The sequence below is a fragment of the Eumetopias jubatus genome, unplaced genomic scaffold (assembly GCF_037043125.1).
Source record: "Eumetopias jubatus isolate StellerSeaLion01/CBP00866 unplaced genomic scaffold, mEumJub1_p1.0 scaffold_86, whole genome shotgun sequence".
In the NCBI taxonomy this organism is placed as follows: Eukaryota; Metazoa; Chordata; class Mammalia; order Carnivora; family Otariidae; genus Eumetopias; species Eumetopias jubatus.
Window position 1 is genome coordinate 10854 of NW_028274892.1, and position 20831 is coordinate 31684.

Sequence of the window (20831 nt, forward strand, 5' to 3'; positions counted from 1 at the left end):
ACAGCCGCCACGTGACCGGCCCCTTTCCCGACTGAGGCGGGTCCGGGATTCCCTCGCACCCTGCGTCGCCGGGGCAGCTGCGGAGGGAAGGGCTGGAGTTGTGAGCACAGGCCTCCTCAGGTTCCTCCCCAAGCGCAGCTCTGGCACCCAGGGACGGCGACCGAGAGCAGTCTCCTCCCGGAGGCCTCTGGACAATGGGACCCATGCACACAAGGGCCTGGGGCGAGGTGTGCAAGAGGCAGATGTGGCCGGGCCACGCATGCGGCCTTGGCGGGATGGAGTCCCGGAAGCACGCCCAGGACTCAGCCAGGCCCTTGGCTCTAAGCTTGGGCAGGGCGGTGGGCGTGCCCGCTGGCGGCCCCGCCCCTCATCCCACCGGAGCCTGCCAGCCCGCCAGAGAGCCTGCCTGCGTGCCTCCTCCGCGGTGGCCTCGAGCTCCCAGCCCGACCGAACCCCCCTCCCACCCCTACGCCACCCCCCAACACAACCGCCACCCCACCCCCCCTGCCCGCGCCTCCCACGGCCTCGTCAGGTGCGTGCTCTGCCTGGATTTTGTACCGACAAGGCGAGGCTGTCCCTCAACCTTCCCGAATAGACTCCTCTAAGACCCAGGATACTGTGTGCACCACGGGAAGCCTGCTCCAGTGTGCGTGGAAATGGTCAGCCCAGACCCTGGAGTATTCATAGTGCGTTTCCAGGACACAGAGGCCCCGAACCCCTCTGCCGCCTCCGGGAAATATGCCGCTACATTTTGTCCCCGTGCATGCCCTCTGCTGGCCAGGAGGAAAGCGACGAAGAGCATTCACTCCACCCGTCCGACTGTCCTTTCCTCACGCTCTCCTCGCCGGCCTCCTGTCTGACTCTGTCTCCCGGCGCAATTTCTCTGACCCCTGTGGGCACACGGCCTCTGGTACCTAAAGAATTCCGGACAGAAGATGCAGCTGCATCTCGGAGCAGCTCCTCTCCCAGGAAATCAAAGCCCTCTCCCGCTCTGGGACCGGCAGCCACGCCGGTGACCCTCGAAAGGGTGCCAAGCCGGCTGCGCACACGAACACAGCTCACACACTCACACAGAGAACGAGTGTGTTTGTAAGGGAGGACAGAGGGACACATACCTTTCCTGGGGCCAAGAGCATACAGGAAAGGTGACCCAGACGCCCCTCCCTGAAGAGGAAGTCTGACCCAACCCTGTGGAGAGGGCGGCAGGTGGATGCTGTCCGCCGGCACAGTGAACTCAGGGCCCACTCATTGGAAAGCCAGGCGGCAAGCAGCTGAGGACGGGACCCAGGCGACCGGCAGCACGAACGCCCGGCCCCCCACCCCACAGACGGAGCGTCTAATGTTGCATGCTGCCAAAGGCACGAATGCCCCGGTAAGGGGTTGCCAGCTCGTCTGGCCTACAGAGGGGAACGCATCCTCCCTAGCCTTACGTGCTCTGGGCCAGCCGGGTCAGACCGTGAGTGGATCGGCAAGCTGGGCCATCACATACCCAGAGCTGGCCCACAAATGAGGTGAGAGATGCCCAAGTGTGGTTTGAAGCCTGAAAAATGGCATGGGGCTTTTGGTCGGTGCCAAGGCCAGCCTGTCTCTACAGGCATCACCGACAAAAGGGGCTTCTTACACGCCCCCCTGCCCCCGTCTCAGTCAGGAGAACCGTGCACGTGTATACAGGTAGAGTCCCCGACCGGGTCTCCACGTATTTCCACCAGACTGGATTTAATATGCGCCCCCACAGTCTTCGGACCGTGGTTTGCATCCGTTCGCCCGTCATGTGGATGCTGTCCACGTCCACTCCCACTCCCGTGTGACATTCGTGCAATGACAGACGTCTGGCCTAGCCCTTGCCGGGGAGGGAAGGTGAGAGAGGCCACACCACAAGAGGTGTGTGGCCTGGGAAGAGGGTGAAACCCCTAGCTAATTCCCACACCTGGAACCATGTGTTCAATCAGCACAGATGGGTGGTGTGCCTCACAACCGCCTGCCAAATCCCATCCCGCCCCCCTTGGCTTGGCCCCTTTGCGTCTGTGCATCGACACGGGAGACGGACCACTGAAGAACCACGGAATGCACACGAGGCCTGTGTGTCCGGAGGGACGTGGCTGCCCTCGGCCTCTTGCCCCTTTCTCCATCATCGGCAGAGCTAGCAATCCCACAGGCCCTCTCCTTCGCTGACCGGGGCCTACACACACTCTCATACACACGTGTGCACGTGCAAATGCTTGGACACACGACACAGACGCATACGGTCTCGACACACAGGCATGGGCCAGTGGCCACACACCCTCATACTCACACGTGCCTGCAAACACACAGAGACATGCAACACACACTCACGAGGTCATGCAAACACACGCACACGACACACACACACACACACACACACATTCCCGGGCTCGACACACGGGAATGAAGAGGGCCGCATGCACGCACATAAACACAAACCCATGCGGACGGCACCGCTCTCTCTCTCTCTCCCACGTGCGCGCGCACACACACACACACTCACACACACACAATCACCCAAAGCCTGCAAATACACACACAACAGACACCCTTGTGCCACCAATGACACTTACACTCAACGCTCACACGGAAGGTCTCTGGAACTCTTCCATACATACGGACCCCTGTGAAAGTCGCACGCCCAGGTACGCCTGAAAACACACACACACGCAATATGCCCATGGAATAGCACAGACAGCCAGGCGAATTTCTACTCGCCTGCACACACACGTTCACGTGCACTGGGAAACACAAACACCATGCAACACACACACACGGTCCCCGCACACAGGCATGCACATTGACCGCCCAAACACAGACCAACCCACGCATGGCCAAAGACACCCTCAGGAAACAGACACCCAAAATATTTGGTCTCCAGTACACAGACATGCACACTTGCCAGGAACACACACAGATGTGTACATGAAAGATACACACACTCACACAACACATGGAGGTACAAAACATCCCCGACACACAGAAACGCACACTTGGCCACACACATACACCCATGTGTCGCATGCAAACACGCATTCCCATTAAATATAAACACACGGTGCCCGCACAAAGGTATGTGCATGTGGGCCCACACGCGCGCGCGCACACACAGACACACACACACAAACAGACAAGCCATCTGTGTGGAAACACGCAACACACACCAACTCACAAGTGCTATGGCACACAAGCATGCGCACTTGGACACGCACATTAACACATACGTGGGCATGCAAACATGGAAATGCAGCACATAAACACCCTGGGCCCCTACACACTGATGCACACACGTGGCCTCCCAAACACACACACCCATGCGCCTGCAAACACATACTCTCGAAACACACCAAGACACATGGTCTTCGGACCACAGGCATGCACCCTTGCCACACACTCACGTGCGCATGCAAACTCACACACACTGCACAGACACACAAGATCCCCGGGAAAGGGCCATGCTCAGGGGGCCGAACGCACAGGCACACATACACGAACCCACATGCGCTGACACACACCCGAAAGTGTACGTGGGCATGCAACTCCCTCCCACACAACCCACTCACAAAGCCACAGTGCCCAGCACTCAAACCTGCCTTCCGTCACACGTGCTTGGAACTGTCCCCTGTGGGCAGGTGGTGCGGCGCAGGAGGGCTTGGGTCTGCAGGGAGCACAAGGAAATGCCTCCATCTTCTCCTCGGGACACGTGGGTTTTGCAGTGCTCCTGACCGGTTGAACGCATGGGAACCGATCACAGCATGTGGGGCACGCTTCCAGGTAGCAAGGCTATTGGGCCAAGCTCCTCAAGCGGTGTCAATGAGGCGGTGCCTGGAGCCACCAGGCGACGAGGGTCCCGCTCGCCAGGACCCTTCCCCGCCTGTGTGCCCTACCCTAAAGGACAAGGCTCCCATGAAGAGAGGTCTGCCTTTGACCGAGCTCCTCGTAGACCCTACCTAGGATGGGGGGTGCTCTGTCCGCATGCCGAGCCCTGACCTCCACTGCCCTGCCCCCATGCTGAACTTCACCGCCACACATGGAATCCCACAGGCCATGGGGTGGAGGGTCCCACTAGGCTGACTGCCTCCTCCCCATATCCTGGCTCCAAGTACAAACCCACACACAGACGCAAAGAACTTCTTAACTTGTTTATGCCTCTCTCGCCTTCCCCACATAGGTGCTGGATACTCTCCAGAGCGGGCACTGGTGATCCTTTTCACAACTGTGACCTGTGCAGGCAGAGCACCACGTAGATTCGTCCACACATCTCTCACAGCGGTGGTGGCCTCCTCGACGATTTCTTGTTGGTAAGATTCTGATGCTCTGAAGTGGACACGTCCACACAGCTGCCATGCACACGACACACACACACACACACACACACACACACACACACACACTTCCACACAGCTGCCATGCACACGACACACACACACACACACACACACACACACACACACACACACACGTCAGGGATTCGTGAAATTGCATAATACCAAGGATAGCCGAGGCGGTGTTGAGGGTGTCCTCTGTCCTCGTGGGATCCTTCTTCCAACTCAGCTAGAGCCTCACGAGCCTCCTGCTCAAGGCCCAGTGCCATTCCCTAGAATGGCCGTGTGGCTGTGCGAGGCCACGGGGTGGTCGGGACCGCGGAGGGAAGTTGGGATTCTGGGCACAGGAGCGGGAATGGAAGGAGGCAGCCCCACTCGTAAAGACACACAGGACATCCCCAAATGAACGAACGGCAGAAGGCCTGAGAGGGGGTCGACGGGCACGGGTGAGGGTTCAGAGAAACGGGGTGGAGAAGTCTTCCTTCTCCGGAGTGACCTGGGACATTCCAGCTGCCATCCTGGGGTCCCTGAACGTGCCCGCATGGGCGCACCTGCCTGGATGGGGACCCTGAGTTCCCCGAGGTTCCCCTCTCACCCTGCCAACCGCTCTCTGGGTGAGCTGGGGCCAAGGCTCCCCTGAGCCTCAGTGTCCCCGCCGCCAACCAGCCTGTGTCCCGGCACCTGCCACACACACAAGTCAGGACCCAGCGCCCCCGGCTTCTCACCGACAGGCCCTCTTCTCAGTTCATTCTCTTCGGCTGCCTTCCTGCCTCCGGTAGTACTGCAGGGGATTGGACCACAGGTCTTCGATGATGACCTGGTGGGGAAACAGACTAGCTGAGCAAGGAGCCCGGGCCCCGTTCCCAAGCACCGGGGCCCAGGCATCACCCCGGCGGACGAAGGCCGCAGAGTCCCCACCTCGGCGATGCCGTCAGACCCTGGGGAGCAGGGATCACACAACCAGTTGAAGAAGTTAAGGCTGGTGGTTTCGTGCCTGCGCCTGGCAGCTCCATGTGCATTGTCCCAGAACCACTGCACTGGAGTGGAATGAGACGCCCGATATCCTGCAGGAATGGAAAATTTAGGAAAGCCTCTCAACGGCCTAGCAACCAATCCCTCTCGGCCTCTCTCCCTCTCAACCTCCCCGCCTCTCTCCCTCCCAGGCAGGGTCCCGGCCCTGCCCCCCCCCGGGCCCCCCCCCGCCTACCTCCCCTTCCGCTCCCAAGGGCCCCCTGCCCGACCCCAGCACCCTCGAAGCTCAAGCCCACTCTTACCGGCAATGCTAAGGTGATACTCCTTAATGATCACTTTGTTCTGGAAGTAGGGGTTGTTCTCAAAGAAAAACATCAACCTGCAGCGGTACTTAGGACGGCACAATTCCTCCACCTACCCCGCCGAAGGAAGAGGAGGGCACGTGGGAACGTGTCCTCTACGTATCCGGGGCTGCTTGCCTGGCTGCCGCTCCTAACCACTATGCCGGGCCCATTCCTGCTCAAAGCCCACTCCCACCGGACCTCCCCCAGCCTCCGTCTCCCAGGACTGACCTCCAACTTGGTCATGAAGCTGAGCACGTCTCTGCCCTGGTCACCCGTCACGGCTGATATCTTGGGGTGATTCAGGATCTGCTTTGGGTCAAGGAGTCTCGGCAGCCCTTGCTACGGTACGAGAGCCAGGTGCAACCCAGCCCTTGCCGGCTGAGAGCAAGAGACCCGGACAGTGCATGTGCAGAATCACCAGGCACGGCCGGGCTCCCAACGTCCTCATCTCCTGCCCTATCTTCCCACCTGCTCAACCCTGGGGAGTGCCTTGGATTCCAGCACCTCAGAGGCTGCCGGCACCCGACAACAGGGGAAGGCCAAGGGCCTGAATGCTCTCCCTTCCCACGGGCCCCTGGCCTGTGCGTGTGGCCTGCAGGCGGTCACTTCTTTGGATGCCTGGATGTGCTCCCTCCCACGCTCACGTCTTCTTTGCTTGTGTGTTTGCCTGAGGTCTGGTAACTTTGAGGGGCCTCCTGCGCCCAGGAGGGGGCCGCTCGGCTCACGTGGAGCACGGCTGCACACCCACGGCCCAAAGGCTGGTCCTGGCAGAGTCAGCGAGTGAGGGAGGGAAAGGAGTAGATGGGGGCGGGAGGGAAAGCAAAAGAGAGACAGGGACACAGAGACCCCACACCGGGAGGAACGGACACAGGGGGAGGGCACAGAGGACAGAGCGAGGGGGCGAGCGAGGACACAGAGGGGGAGAGCCTGGCAGGGAGGAAAGGTGCATGTAGGCGCCTGAGCCTGGGGCCACGGCCTGGCTGTGTGGGGCTGGTGGAGACAGGTTTGCAGCACCGCCGCTGCGCCGTGTCTGAGGTTACGCGGTGTGCCGAAGCGAGGCGGCCCACTGACTGGCTTGGCAACCCGCGTGCGGACGAGATGGTGGGTCTGCCCTGAACTCTTTGGAAAACCACGCAGGGTCTGAAGGACAGGGAAGGGGTTCAGGCAGCCTCCCCGTTTGCCCCATGTCCCAACAACGGTTTCCTTCCAATAGGTTTTCTGAGCCAAGTGGGATTTGTGCTACACTACTTGTCGAAGGCTGTTGACCCGTGTTCCCTGAACCCCGCAAGCCTGCTGGGAGAGCTGCAGCCCCAAAGCTTCCGCCTGCAGCTTCTGATCACACACGGTCTGGACAGGTCTTAGCCCCTGCGTTCTCACGCGCGCCCCGATCCGCCTCCTTCTGCTGTGCATTATCGGGACCGTGGGCCCACTCCCACCCGGGGAAGGGGGTTGGAACCCTTCCCCTCAGCGCCCATGGCCGTGGCCGTGGTTCTGCTGCTGCCCTCCCCCCGGTGCTCCTGCACAGCAGCCAAACCCCACCAGCCGGAGGAAGGATACGGCCTGGGCCCAGAAGCCAGGGATGCACTGGATGATGGCCCTCCGGCGAGCCAGGTGAGAACTCCGCTTCTGATTCACCCTGAGCTTGTGCCGCACGTAGGCCCTGGTAGCTTGGGCATCCAGAGAGCTGAGCGCTAACTGCACAACCTCCAGCGCGGCCAGCGGGGCCCCGGCTGGCTCTTCCTGCGGCAGCTCCTGCAGCTCCTCGTCCTGTTCTGCTTGAGTCACCTCCCCGTCCTTCCACGGCCACGACCTCCATCACCGCCATGATATCCTCCGCCACCAACACCAACTCCTCCCCCGGGGCGGCCTCGCCTCTGCGCTGCCGGTTTTCAGCCTCCAGCGCAGCCTCTACCACTATGCCCCCCCAGCCTAGGGCCTGCGGCGCCCCCGCCTCGGCCCGGGCGCCTGCCTCCCCACCGGCCCCCGAGTCGTCACCGGCCCCTCCGCGGACTAAGCTGGTCAAGGATTCCGGAGCAGCCCCGTCGTCCCCGGACGGCGCCTCGCTCTCCATGGGGCCTTGGACCCCAACCGCGACAGCCGCGGAAGGTAGGAGCTGGGGGGCGAGCACGCGGCGCCGGCAACCGCCGAGCAGTTGAAGCTCTGGCGCCCACGCTTCGAGGCGGGCTCCTACCGGAGAATGGGGGCCTGGCGGACGCATGCGCACAAAAGCCTGGGGACTCGCGGCGTCTGGGTGGCGTGGGGGTGGCGCCCCCGGCACGCATGTGCCCTTGGCGGGATGTTACCACCCCCCTCAACCCCTCACGCCCAGGATGCTGAGCCGCCCGCGTGGTCCAACCAGCGGCACGGCGGTGGGCGTGGCCGCAACCAGCCCCGCCCCGCCCCTCCCGGGAGCCCGCCCTCTGCTTCATCTCCTCAGGGGTGGCGTCCGGGCCTGGACCGTGGCATTTTCTTCGCTGACACCTACCAGGCCATTCCCGGGAGTTCCCTCGTACCACAAACCTCGTGTTCACACTCTCATCCGTTCCACTGGGAACACGCTGCTGGCACCGGGAAATTCACAGCCAGCCGCTCAATAGGGTGGCCCCCGCCGCCCGGGAACCTCACCCGGCCCCTTCTTAGTCACACCGGGGGAAGCCCTGCACTCATTAGCTGGTGCTCCAACCACTGCCACATGGCTGTCCACAAGGCTTCCACCCCTTTCGCCGCCCGGTGCGGGAGGGAGCCAGGAGGCGGCCCAGGAGGATCCAGCACGCAGGCTCGTCCCCGCCCCAACGACCCGCCTCTCCTAGAAAGAGAGGAACCGCACACAGATCATTGGCCTGGCATGAGCAAGGAGCCAAGGTCCGAGGCCACCTCCGTGCTCACACAACCACTGGCACAGCCCCAGTCAGTTCCGGGATTGGGACTCTATGGCATGCTAATGGGCGGGCCAGGTAGCCTAAAGAGTAACTCTGCCGGGGGCCTGGGTGGCTCAGTCTTTAAGCTTCTGCGTTTGGCTCAGGTCATGATCCCAGGGTCCTGGGATGGAGCCCCGCATAGGGCTCCGTGCTCAGCGGGGAGCTTGCTTCTCCCTCTCCCACTCCCCCTGCTTGTGTTTCTTCTCTCGCTGTGTCTCATCTCTGTAAAATGAATAAATAAAATCTCAAGAAAGAAAAAACGGTAACTCTGGGGGTGTTCTTTCGTCAAAGCCACTGGTAGGATTGGTTCCCACCGTACTTACCTCTGCCTGGCCCTTCCTCTTTGCTTTCTCCCTCCTTGTCTGACCTCCGCGTTCCCTTTTCCTGGGTCTTTCTTCCCGCCTCACCATAACTGCCAGGGATGTCCGATCTCCAGCATAATGGTCCACGGAGACAGCTTTAATCCGCCTTGCTGAAGAGCTGTGGCTGTCTTGGCTGCCCCAGCTCTGCTGCAAGTTCTTCCTTGGTCTGTCTGTCCCTGAGTGGAGTGCCAGTCGGGGAGGGGATGGCAAAGTGAGCATTGGCGGCACACCCTGCCCATTCTCAGCTACCCACAAGGCCATTCTCGACACTCCCGCACTCCATGCCGGTCCCTGCAGGGAGGCGTACCGGAATATGGAGGATGTAGGGCGCCTTGGGTGCCAGGAAGGCCCAGTGGGTGACGGCAAGGATGAGGCGTTGGTGTCGTATCGTGGGAGGGCCTCAGGTACAGAAGAGGAATGTGTCGGGGCCGCCCGTGACGGGAGGGGTGGTTTTGAACCGAAGGAGGCAGGAGGAACACGCTTGGGGTGACGTGCAGGGTTCTGGATGGTAGGGCGTCAGCGTTTCAAACTCTACTGGTCAACGCAAACCAGGGACTTTGCAGGGATGACAACGCCCGGCCGTCTGCAGGGGAGAAGCACAATTATCTGAGACTGTCCCTGACTCAACCCAGTCTGTGGGTTTACTGCTACAGTCCAAACTGAATTTGGTCTTGTATACATGCCCAGGACACTAGAGGAGCGTCCTGAGTAAATAGTGCACCCAAAACAACGCATCATGGAGATCGAGAAGCCTGGGGGGCGGGGGCCGGACAGGGAGCGGGGGAAGAGCGGGAGCGGCGCGGAGAAGGAGAGGAAGAGGGAGGGTGGACAGAGGGAGAGGAACAGAGAGGGAGAGGTGGGGATGCGAGGGAGAGAGGAGGGCAGAGGAGGAGGCAGGCCTGGGGACAGGGTGGGCGGGGGAGGGAGAGAGGGAGCGAGGACGGGCGGAGTCTGGACGGAGGCTGAAATCTGTACATTGCCAAGCCCACAGGCTGACAGCAAACATTCCCTCTTGGACGTCAAGAGGAGATCTGAAAGCACCCGTGGACCTTCAGACAGATCCCACTCGGTCATGCGGGGTTCGGTGGAGAGTTAAACCTCAAAGAAATGAAGTGAAGGGCTCCACAGAGGTCTGCGGGAAACCCTCATGCCCACGACTGACATGTACGACTCGGGAACGTCAGAGAGAGGTGGGGCAGAGTTACTCACGTAGCAGTTCCACGAAGACCTAACGTGACAGGGTTTGGAAGTTGCCCGACAACCCTGACTCTGCCCATCCAAGGAGCACTATGTGCGCCTAGCGGAAGACACGCGCCGAAGAGACGCCCAGGTCACTGGGCAAAGACACATCTCTCGGCAGTCTACAGAGGTGGGACTGACTCACCACACACTGGGGATCCTCAGGGAGAGGAAGAGCCAGCCTCCCCTTCGGATGCATGGAGGCCAGAAGGCAGTATGTGATAGGTTCGATATGTTCAGAGAAAAAAGTAGTATAACGTGCAGGCCATGTTCGGCACCAATGACTCAGAAAATTTTCACCAGACAGAAGGTGCAGGAGTGGGAGGGTGAGCCCGTGGCTCGGAGGGGGGGGCTGGGCGTGGAATGGAGCTGGCAGCCGGGGCTCTCTGCTAAGGAGGGTCCGGCCGGCCGAAAGGAGGCGTGTCCGTGATTCCGCTAAGTCAAGCTGCTAGCCTGAAATAAGGCATCCCCCTAAAGTACACCATAACCAACACCAGAGCAGGTTTTGCCTATGGAAATCCTCCGCGTTGCCTATGGGGCCCCAAAGGCAAATGCGTCCAAGGAGGCATCCGTGTGCGTACCTCTGCTGAGCACGCACAGACCTGTATCTTGGAAGCTGGACTGTGCCCTTCCGTGGATTCATGAGAGACAGCCAGGCGCAGGCCCCGGGCGCCTTTCGCCAACCATGTCCCTGGTATCGACAGACCCGGGTCCCGCCAGGCTAAGGTGTTCACTCAACTGGGTGTGGGGAGAGCCCCGACGAAGGTGCGTGCAATGTAGATGCGGTAAAGCACTCTGGGGTACAGGAGTTTTCTTCTCTGAGTGCCCAGGCTCTTGGCCGCGCCGCTTCGAGGAAGGAAGAGGCAGACCAGACGAAGAGCGCTGGGCAGCAGGGAAAGTTTTATTCAGCCGGAGGACAAAGCTCCCCGAGAGTGTTCCCGGGTTCCCATTCAGACTTGGGGGTTCTTTTGAGCTCTTTCCCGGACGTTGAGATTGCGCCCCCTGTGGATTACTCGCCAAGGTGTGCCAGTCAGGATTTGGAACACGCCCACGTCTCCGGTGCTGATGGGTCTTGTGGGCTGACATCTGGAGACTAAGTGCCTCAGGTTGTGACAGCGACCGATATTTCATGGTTAGTGGCTTTGTTTTGGGTCGTCCTGCAAAGGTCCCCCCCTGCAGAGGCTGCCAGACAGAATGCCATCGTGGTCTTGTCTGAGCGTTCACACGGGAATTCTGCGTGGGTTTGTCTAAGCTGTCCCGGCACCCTGCTTTCCTGTTGGGGACCCTGGCCCCGAAGGCCTCAGCGTCCAATTGAGTCCTGACATCTGGGGCTCCCTGATCTCCCAAAGCTTCCCCCCCAAACCTCGCCTCACCCTTCTCTCCGGGCCGTGCCCCAACATCACGCCTTTACGCGAGCGCTGGTGCGAGATGCTCCGAGTGGGGGACCCTGTGCCCACCTCTTTCCCCGAGCTTTACATCCTCTGCCAGTCCCTACCAAACGGCACATGCGTAGAGGACTACCCTGCGGTCCCCCGAAATGGCCCAGGCTAGGACCCCTTCAGACCATGCGCCAACATGGGATCTGACCTGCTCCCGCTGCGGATTATGAAGTCACACTTTCTTCTGAGCCGCGCAAGCAGAGCCAGGGGCCAACAGGCGGGTACACCGGCATTACCAGACCAAGCAGCTGAAAGGAAGGGCCCTTCGGTGGCTCAGTTGGTTAAGCCGCTGCCTTAGGTTCGTGTCATGATCCTGGAGTCCTCGATCGAGACCCACGTCAGGGGGGGGGTCCCTGCTCAGCGGGGAGTCTGCTTCTCCCTCTGACCCTCTTCGCTCTTGTGCTCTCTCTCATTCTCTCTCTCTCAAATAAAACAGTAAAATCCTATAAAAAAGGAAGCTGAGAAGACCGATCTCCCCTGCAGCCGGAGAGAGCCAAGCCTCCCTCCTAGAGCCTCAGGGGCCTCCGCCCACTCTCTAAGGGGCAAGGCTAGATCCTACAGATCATCAATTCCACAGGCTGACGCCGGACAGGCGATCGGTCCTGCATAATGAAAGGGACAAGAAGCATCCTTGTAGTTTGCCTGCCGAACGCTCCTCCGGGAAAGAGCCGCCGCAATTCCCGGAAGTTGTGGAGCGGGGAGCCCCACGGGGAGGGCCGCGGTCGGGGACAGGAAGGTTAGTATCGCCCTATCAGGGTCGGGGCTACTGCCCGTGCAGCCCTCTTAGCTGGGGATGGAGAAGAGTGTCATGGGGCGAACGCTGACATCTCCCCACTGTGCTGGCAGCAGATTCAGTCCTCTGCCAGCATCCCTAGGCCCAGGCGTCCCAGGCCAGCAGATGCCTGCCTGGGGGAGGAGCACCCCAGGGGCTCACCTCACCGCCTCCCAGGTGCGGCTTGCGACACCTACTCTCTATGCTGCGGGTCTTTCCATGGACCTACGCACAGAAGGCTAAGGGATATCGGCCCCAGAGTCATCATGGGACAGAGAGCACACGCGAGGTTGGCCCGGCCCTTACACTTAGCAACCGTCAAACCCTGTCCCTCCCCTCTCTCTGCACCCTGGCCTTAGGGAAATAGGGGGCTAGGATCCTGGGGAAGCATGCGTGCGTCAGTGTGTGAGTGTCAAGACATGTGAGTGAAGAAGCCTTTGGATGCGTCAGTGAGTGAGAGTGTGCCTGCGTGAGGACTGAGTGGGCGTTTGTCAGGGGCGGTGAGTGACGGAAGGAGTGTGTATGTGGGGGGTGCCTGAGAGTGAGTGTGTGTGTCAGTGTGTGGGAGTGCCTGAATGAGTGTGTGGGGGTGTGATTGTGCACCTGCTTGTGCATCTGAGAGTGTCTGTGTGTGTGTGTGTGTCGGTGTTCCCCACAAACGAGAGCCTCGCCCGGCGCCTGAATGAATGTCGTCTTCCTACCTTCCCACCTCCCTCTGTCGCCTCTCCCACCGTCCCTCCATATGCCCTGACCCACCCTCGCTATTACTGTGGCTGGTCCTGAGAGTCCAACCGTGTCAGCAAGAGCCTGTGCGCGTTCCAAGGCATGAAGAGCACCGGCGCTGGGTTCAACGGAGTGATGAACCTGGGTTCTCCCGCGACTCCCCCGTGGCGTGTGCAGTGGATGTCTGAGGACACCCACCAGGGAGCATCCCTGGACGACTGTTTTCTCCATCCAGCGAACGTGGGTCCTGCACCCGGTCGGCCCCGGCTCATCGCTCCTTTCCTTGAACGTCCTCATTTCCCCAGGGAAGAGATGAGCCCCAGGGAGCTGGCCTTGGTCCCATTTCCTCTCCCTGCTCAGCGCCCCCGCACCCCAAGGGAAGGACCTCTGGCCCCTGGGATGCAGTCCCCGTGCGTGTGTGCCCTAGCCCTCTGGGCAAGCATACAGGCCAAGCCATTCCATGGGCTGGCGATGCCCAGGCAGAGAAGTCAAACACCCACACGAGGCCGATGTGCTCAGGCAATCCCCCGACCCCTGCCTCAAAGAGGAGCGCACGCACGCGAGCGACCCCGGGCGCGCGCGCACACACACACACACACACACACACACACAGGCACACACACGCTCACCCACACACACATACACGGACATTTGACTTTGTTTTTCAACCTTTTAATATTTTTCCAGGGTTCCTGGCGCCTCAATCTGCCGATGTTTCGCCCCGGCACAGGACTTCAGTTACTTCCCGCGCAGATGGACCGGCCAGACCTTTCGGCTCCACCTCAAGCTTGTGGACTGGCTTCGGTCAAGTGCGATGCTCCCTCCTATTCATCTCAAATTCATGACGCTCCCTGGGAGGGACAGACACACGGACACGCAGACAGACACACATACACACCGGCACAAGGGAGGAGACACCTGGGTACACTCTCCGGGCCATAGGTTGCTTCAGGGTTTGAAGGCCCTCTGCGGGATCCGCGGTCACTCTCCCATGCCACTCCCTGCTGCTGACTGTGATCGCCTTACCTTTCCTCCACCCACGTATTCAACTAATTTGTGCACGCTGGCCAGTGCACTCGGCGCGGCTGGGGGCGGGGGGAATGGAGCTGCCTATGGAAATGAAGGGGTCAAATGCCTCCATCTTCTCCTCGGGACACGTGGTTTTTGCAGTGCTCCTGACCGGTTGAACGCATGGAAACCGATCACAGCATGAGGGGCACGCTTCCAGGTAGCAAGGCTATTGGGCCAAGCTCCTCAAGCGGTGTCAATGAGGCGGTGCCTGGAGCCACCAGGCGACGAGGGTCCCGCTCGCCAGGACCCTTCCCCGCCTGTGTGCCCTACCCTAAAGGACAAGGCTCCCATGAAGAGAGGTCTGCCTTTGTCCGAGCTCCTCGTAGACCCTACCTAGGATGGGGGGTGCTCTGTCCGCATGCCGAGCCCTGACCTCCACTGCCCTGCCCCCATGCTGAACTTCACCGCCACACATGGAATCCCACAGGCCATGGGGTGGAGGGTCCCACTAGGCTGACTGCCTCCTCCCCATATCCTGGCTCCAAGTACAAACCCACACACAGACGCAAAGAACTTCTTAACTTGTTTATGCCTCTCTCGCCTTCCCCACATAGGTACTGGATACTCTCCAGAGCGGGCACTGGTGATCCTTTTCAGAACTGTGACCTGTGCAGGCAGAGCACCACGTAGATTCGTCCACACATCTCTCACAGCGGTGGTGGCCTCCTCGACGATTTCTTGTTGGTAAGATTCTGATGCTCTGAAGTGGACACGTCCACACAGCTGCCATGCACACGACACACACACACACACACACACACACACACACACACACACACACACGTCAGGGATTCGTGAAATTGCATAATACCAAGGATAGCCGACACACACACACACACACACACACACACACACACACACACACACGTCAGGGATTCGTGAAATTGCATAATACCAAGGATAGCCGAGGCGGTGTTGAGGGTGTCCTCTGTCCTCGTGGGATCCCTCTTCCAACTCAGCTAGAGCCTCACGAGCCTCCTGCTCAAGGCCCAGTGCCATTCCCTAGAATGGCCGTGTGGCTGTGCGAGGCCACGGGGTGGTCGGGACCGCGGAGGGAAGTTGGGATTCTGGGCACAGGAGCGGGAATGGAAGGAGGCAGCCCCACTCGCAAAGACACACAGGACATCCCCAAATGAACGAACGGCAGAAGGCCTGAGAGGGGGTCGACGGGCACGGGTGAGGGTTCAGAGAAACGGGGTGGAGAAGTCTTCCTTCTCCGGAGTGACCTGGGACATTCCAGCTGCCATCCTGGGGTCCCTGAACGTGCCCGCATGGGCGCACCTGCCTGGATGGGGACCCTGAGTTCCCCGAGGTTCCCCTCTCACCCTGCCAACCGCTCTCTGGGTGAGCTGGGGCCAAGGCTCCCCTGAGCCTCAGTGTCCCCGCCGCCAACCAGCCTGTGTCCCGGCACCTGCCACACACACAAGTCAGGACCCAGCGCCCCCGGCTTCTCACCGACAGGCCCTCTTCTCAGTTCATTCTCTTCGGCTGCCTTCCTGCCTCCGGTAGTACTGCAGGGGATTGGACCACAGGTCTTCGATGATGACCTGGTGGGGAAACAGACTAGCTGAGCAAGGAGCCCGGGCCCCGTTCCCAAGCACCGGGGCCCAGGCATCACCCCGGCGGACGAAGGCCGCAGAGTCCCCACCTCGGCGATGCCGTCAGACCCTGGGGAGCAGGGATCACACAACCAGTTGAAGAAGTTAAGGCTGGTGGTTTCGTGCCTGCGCCTGGCAGCTCCATGTGCATTGTCCCAGAACCACTGCACTGGAGTGGAATGAGACGCCCGATATCCTGCAGGAATGGAAAATTTAGGAAAGCCTCTCAACGGCCTAGCAACCAATCCCTCTCGGCCTCTCTCCCTCTCAACCTCCCCGCCTCTCTCCCTCCCAGGCAGGGTCCCGGCCCTGCCCCCCCCGGGCCCCCCCCCGCCTACCTCCCCTTCCGCTCCCAAGGGCCCCCTGCCCGACCCCAGCACCCTCGAAGCTCAAGCCCACTCTTACCGGCAATGCTAAGGTGATACTCCTTAATGATCACTTTGTTCTGGAAGTAGGGGTTGTTCTCAAAGAAAAACATCAACCTGCAGCGGTACTTAGGACGGCACAATTCCTCCACCTACCCCGCCGGAGGAAGAGGAGGGCACGTGGGAACGTGTCCTCTACGTATCCGGGGCTGCTTGCCTGGCTGCCGCTCCTAACCACTATGCCGGGCCCATTCCTGCTCAAAGCCCACTCCCACCGGACCTCCCCCAGCCTCCGTCTCCCAGGACTGACCTCCAACTTGGTCATGAAGCTGAGCACGTCTCTGCCCTGGTCACCCGTCACGGCTGATATCTTGGGGTGATTCAGGATCTGCTTTGGGTCAAGGAGTCTCGGCAGCCCTTGCTACGGTACGAGAGCCAGGTGCAACCCAGCCCTTGCCGGCTGAGAGCAAGAGACCCGGACAGTGCATGTGCAGAATCACCAGGCACGGCCGGGCTCCCAACGTCCTCATCTCCTGCCCTATCTTCCCACCTGCTCAACCCTGGGGAGTGCCTTGGATTCCAGCACCTCAGAGGCTGCCGGCACCCGACAACAGGGGAAGGCCAAGGGCCTGAATGCTCTCCCTTCCCACGGGCCCCTGGCCTGTGCGTGTGGCCTGCAGGCGGTCACTTCTTTGGATGCCTGGATGTGCTCCCTCCCACGCTCACGTCTTCTTTGCTTGTGTGTTTGCCTGAGGTCTGGTAACTTTGAGGGGCCTCCTGCGCCCAGGAGGGGGCCGCTCGGCTCACGTGGAGCACGGCTGCACACCCACGGCCCAAAGGCTGGTCCTGGCAGAGTCAGCGAGTGAGGGAGGGAAAGGAGTAGATGGGGGCGGGAGGGAAAGCAAAAGAGAGACAGGGACACAGAGACCCCACACCGGGAGGAACGGACACAGGGGGAGGGCACAGAGGACAGAGCGAGGGGGCGAGCGAGGACACAGAGGGGGAGAGCCTGGCAGGGAGGAAAGGTGCATGTAGGCGCCTGAGCCTGGGGCCACGGCCTGGCTGTGTGGGGCTGGTGGAGACAGGTTTGCAGCACCGCCGCTGCGCCGTGTCTGAGGTTATGCGGTGTGCCGAAGCGAGGCGGCCCACTGACTGGCTTGGCAACCCGCGTGCGGACGAGATGGTGGGTCTGCCCTGAACTCTTTGGAAAACCACGCAGGGTCTGAAGGACAGGGAAGGGGTTCGGGCAGCCTCCCCGTTTGCCCCATGTCCCAACAACGGTTTCCTTCCAATAGGTTTTCTGAGCCAAGTGGGATTTGTGCTACACTACTTGTCGAAGGCTGTTGACCCGTGTTCCCTGAACCCCGCAAGCCTGCTGGGAGAGCTGCAGCCCCAAAGCTTCCGCCTGCAGCTTCTGATCACACACGGTCTGGACAGGTCTTAGCCCCTGCGTTCTCACGCGCGCCCCGATCCGCCTCCTTCTGCTGTGCATTATCGGGACCGTGGGCCCACTCCCACCCGGGGAAGGGGGTTGGAACCCTTCCCCTCAGCGCCCATGGCCGTGGCCGTGGTTCTGCTGCTGCCCTCCCCCCGGTGCTCCTGCACAGCAGCCAAACCCCACCAGCCGGAGGAAGGATACGGCCTGGGCCCAGAAGCCAGGGATGCACTGGATGATGGCCCTCCGGCGAGCCAGGTGAGAACTCCGCTTCTGATTCACCCTGAGCTTGTGCCGCACGTAGGCCCTGGTAGCTTGGGCATCCAGAGAGCTGAGCGCTAACTGCACAACCTCCAGCGCGGCCAGCGGGGCCCCGGCTGGCTCTTCCTGCGGCAGCTCCTGCAGCTCCTCGTCCTGTTCTGCTTGAGTCACCTCCCCGTCTTCCACGGCCACGACCTCCATCACCGCCATGATATCCTCCGCCACCAACACCAACTCCTCCCCCGGGGCGGCCTCGCCTCTGCGCTGCCGGTTTTCAGCCTCCAGCGCAGCCTCTACCACTATGCCCCCCCAGCCTAGGGCCTGCGGCGCCCCCGCCTCGGCCCGGGCGCCTGCCTCCCCACCGGCCCCCGAGTCGTCACCGGCCCCTCCGCGGACTAAGCTGGTCAAGGATTCCGGAGCAGCCCCGTCGTCCCCGGACGGCGCCTCGCTCTCCATGGGGCCTTGGACCCCAACCGCGACAGCCGCGGAAGGTAGGAGCTGGGGGGGCGAGCACGCGGCGCCGGCAACCGCCGAGCAGTTGAAGCTCTGGCGCCCACGCTTCGAGGCGGGCTCCTACCGGAGAATGGGGGCCTGGCGGACGCATGCGCACAAAAGCCTGGGGACTCGCGGCGTCTGGGTGGCGTGGGGGTGGCGCCCCCGGCACGCATGTGCCCTTGGCGGGATGTTACCACCCCCCTCAACCCCTCAGGCCCAGGATGCTGAGCCGCCCGCGTGGTCCAACCAGCGGCACGGCGGTGGGCGTGGCCGCAACCAGCCCCGCCCCGCCCCTCCCGGGAGCCCGCCCTCTGCTTCATCTCCTCAGGGGTGGCGTCCGGGCCTGGACCGTGGCATTTTCTTCGCTGACACCTACCAGGCCATTCCCGGGAGTTCCCTCGTACCACAAACCTCGTGTTCACACTCTCATCCGTTCCACTGGGAACACGCTGCTGGCACCGGGAAATTCACAGCCAGCCGCTCAATAGGGTGGCCCCCGCCGCCCGGGAACCTCACCCGGCCCCTTCTTAGTCACACCGGGGGAAGCCCTGCACTCATTAGCTGGTGCTCCAACCACTGCCACATGGCTGTCCACAAGGCTTCCACCCCTTTCGCCGCCCGGTGCGGGAGGGAGCCAGGAGGCGGCCCAGGAGGATCCAGCACGCAGGCTCGTCCCCGCCCCAACGACCCGCCTCTCCTAGAAAGAGAGGAACCGCACACAGATCATTGGCCTGGCATGAGCAAGGAGCCAAGGTCCGAGGCCACCTCCGTGCTCACACAACCACTGGCACAGCCCCAGTCAGTTCCGGGATTGGGACTCTATGGCATGCTAATGGGCGGGCCAGGTAGCCTAAAGAGTAACTCTGCCGGGGGCCTGGGTGGCTCAGTCTTTAAGCTTCTGCGTTTGGCTCAGGTCATGATCCCAGGGTCCTGGGATGGAGCCCCGCATAGGGCTCCGTGCTCAGCGGGGAGCTTGCTTCTCCCTCTCCCACTCCCCCTGCTTGTGTTTCTTCTCTCGCTGTGTCTCATCTCTGTAAAATGAATAAATAAAATCTCAAGAAAGAAAAAACGGTAACTCTGGGGGTGTTCTTTCGTCAAAGCCACTGGTAGGATTGGTTCCCACCGTACTTACCTCTGCCTGGCCCTTCCTCTTTGCTTTCTCCCTCCTTGTCTGACCTCCGCGTTCCCTTTTCCTGGGTCTTTCTTCCCGCCTCACCATAACTGCCAGGGATGTCCGATCTCCAGCATAATGGTCCACGGAGACAGCTTTAATCCGCCTTGCTGAAGAGCTGTGGCTGTCTTGGCTGCCCCAGCTCTGCTGCAAGTTCTTCCTTGGTCTGTCTGTCCCTGAGTGGAGTGCCAGTCGGGGAGGGGATGGCAAAGTGAGCATTGGCGGCACACCCTGCCCATTCTCAGCTACCCACAAGGCCATTCTCGACACTCCCGCACTCCATGCCGGTCCCTGCAGGGAGGCGTACCGGAATATGGAGGATGTAGGGCGCCTTGGGTGCCAGGAAGGCCCAGTGGGTGACGGCAAGGATGAGGCGTTGGTGTCGTATCGTGGGAGGGCCTCAGGTACAGAAGAGGAATGTGTCGGGCCGCCCGTGACGGGAGGGGTGGTTTTGAACCGAAGGAGGCAGGAGGAACACGCTTGGGGTGACGTGCAGGGTTCTGGATGGTAGGGCGTCAGCGTTTCAAACTCTACTGGTCAACGCAAACCAGGGACTTTGCAGGGATGACAACGCCCGGCCGTCTGCAGGGGAGAAGCACAATTATCTGAGACTGTCCCTGACTCAACCCAGTCTGTGGGTTTACTGCTACAGTCCAAACTGAATTTGGTCTTGTATACATGCCCAGGACACTAGAGGAGCGTCCTGAGTAAATAGTGCACCCAAAACAACGCATCATGGAGATCGAGAAGCCTGGGGGGCGGGGGGCCGGACAGGGAGCGGGGGAAGAGCGGGAGCGGCGCGGAGAAGGAGAGGAAGAGGGAGGGTGGACAGAGGGAGAGGAACAGAGAGGGAGAGGTGGGGATGCGAGGGAGAGAGGAGGGCAGAGGAGGAGGCAGGCCTGGGGACAGGGTGGGCGGGGGAGGGAGAGAGGGAGCGAGGACGGGCGGAGTCTGGACGGAGGCTGAAATCTGTACATTGCCAAGCCCACAGGCTGACAGCAAACATTCCCTCTTGGACGTCAAGAGGAGATCTGAAAGCACCCGTGGACCTTCAGACAGATCCCACTCGGTCATGCGGGGTTCGGTGGAGAGTTAAACCTCAAAGAAATGAAGTGAAGGGCTCCACAGAGGTCTGCGGGAAACCCTCATGCCCACGACTGACATGTACGACTCGGGAACGTCAGAGAGAGGTGGGGCAGAGTTACTCACGTAGCAGTTCCACGAAGACCTAACGTGACAGGGTTTGGAAGTTGCCCGACAACCCTGACTCTGCCCATCCAAGGAGCACTATGTGCGCCTAGCGGAAGACACGCGCCGAAGAGACGCCCAGGTCACTGG

The 20831-nt window shown here is 61.1% G+C and overlaps 1 protein-coding gene and 3 long non-coding RNA genes across 4 annotated transcripts; all 4 read right to left on the bottom strand.

Moving 5' to 3' along the window:
• Positions 1-4130: 4130 nt before the first annotated feature.
• LOC148161702 (uncharacterized) lies at positions 4131-5370 on the bottom strand. Its single transcript, XR_015767397.1, has 3 exons — positions 5247-5370; positions 5054-5145; positions 4131-4343 (listed from the first exon to the last, which is right to left on the bottom strand). It is a non-coding gene; the product is annotated as an uncharacterized LOC148161702 (long non-coding RNA).
• A 2397-nt stretch (positions 5371-7767) lies between these two features.
• LOC148161703 (uncharacterized) lies at positions 7768-9342 on the bottom strand. The gene is made up of 3 exons (XR_015767389.1): positions 9232-9342; positions 8886-9100; positions 7768-8784 (listed from the first exon to the last, which is right to left on the bottom strand). It is a non-coding gene; the product is annotated as an uncharacterized LOC148161703 (long non-coding RNA).
• A 5433-nt stretch (positions 9343-14775) lies between these two features.
• Positions 14776-15940, bottom strand: LOC148161704 (uncharacterized). The gene is made up of 3 exons (XR_015767399.1): positions 15817-15940; positions 15624-15715; positions 14776-14891 (listed from the first exon to the last, which is right to left on the bottom strand). It is a non-coding gene; the product is annotated as an uncharacterized LOC148161704 (long non-coding RNA).
• A 1343-nt stretch (positions 15941-17283) lies between these two features.
• On the bottom strand, positions 17284-20230 carry LOC148161705 (testis-specific Y-encoded protein 1-like). The gene is made up of 3 exons (XM_088020619.1): positions 19801-20230; positions 19455-19669; positions 17284-19353 (listed from the first exon to the last, which is right to left on the bottom strand). The coding sequence occupies exon 3, from the start codon at positions 18281-18283 to the stop codon at positions 17678-17680; it is 606 nt and encodes a 201-aa protein (XP_087876745.1). The 5' UTR covers positions 18284-19353; positions 19455-19669; positions 19801-20230; the 3' UTR covers positions 17284-17677.
• Positions 20231-20831: the final 601 nt, after the last annotated feature.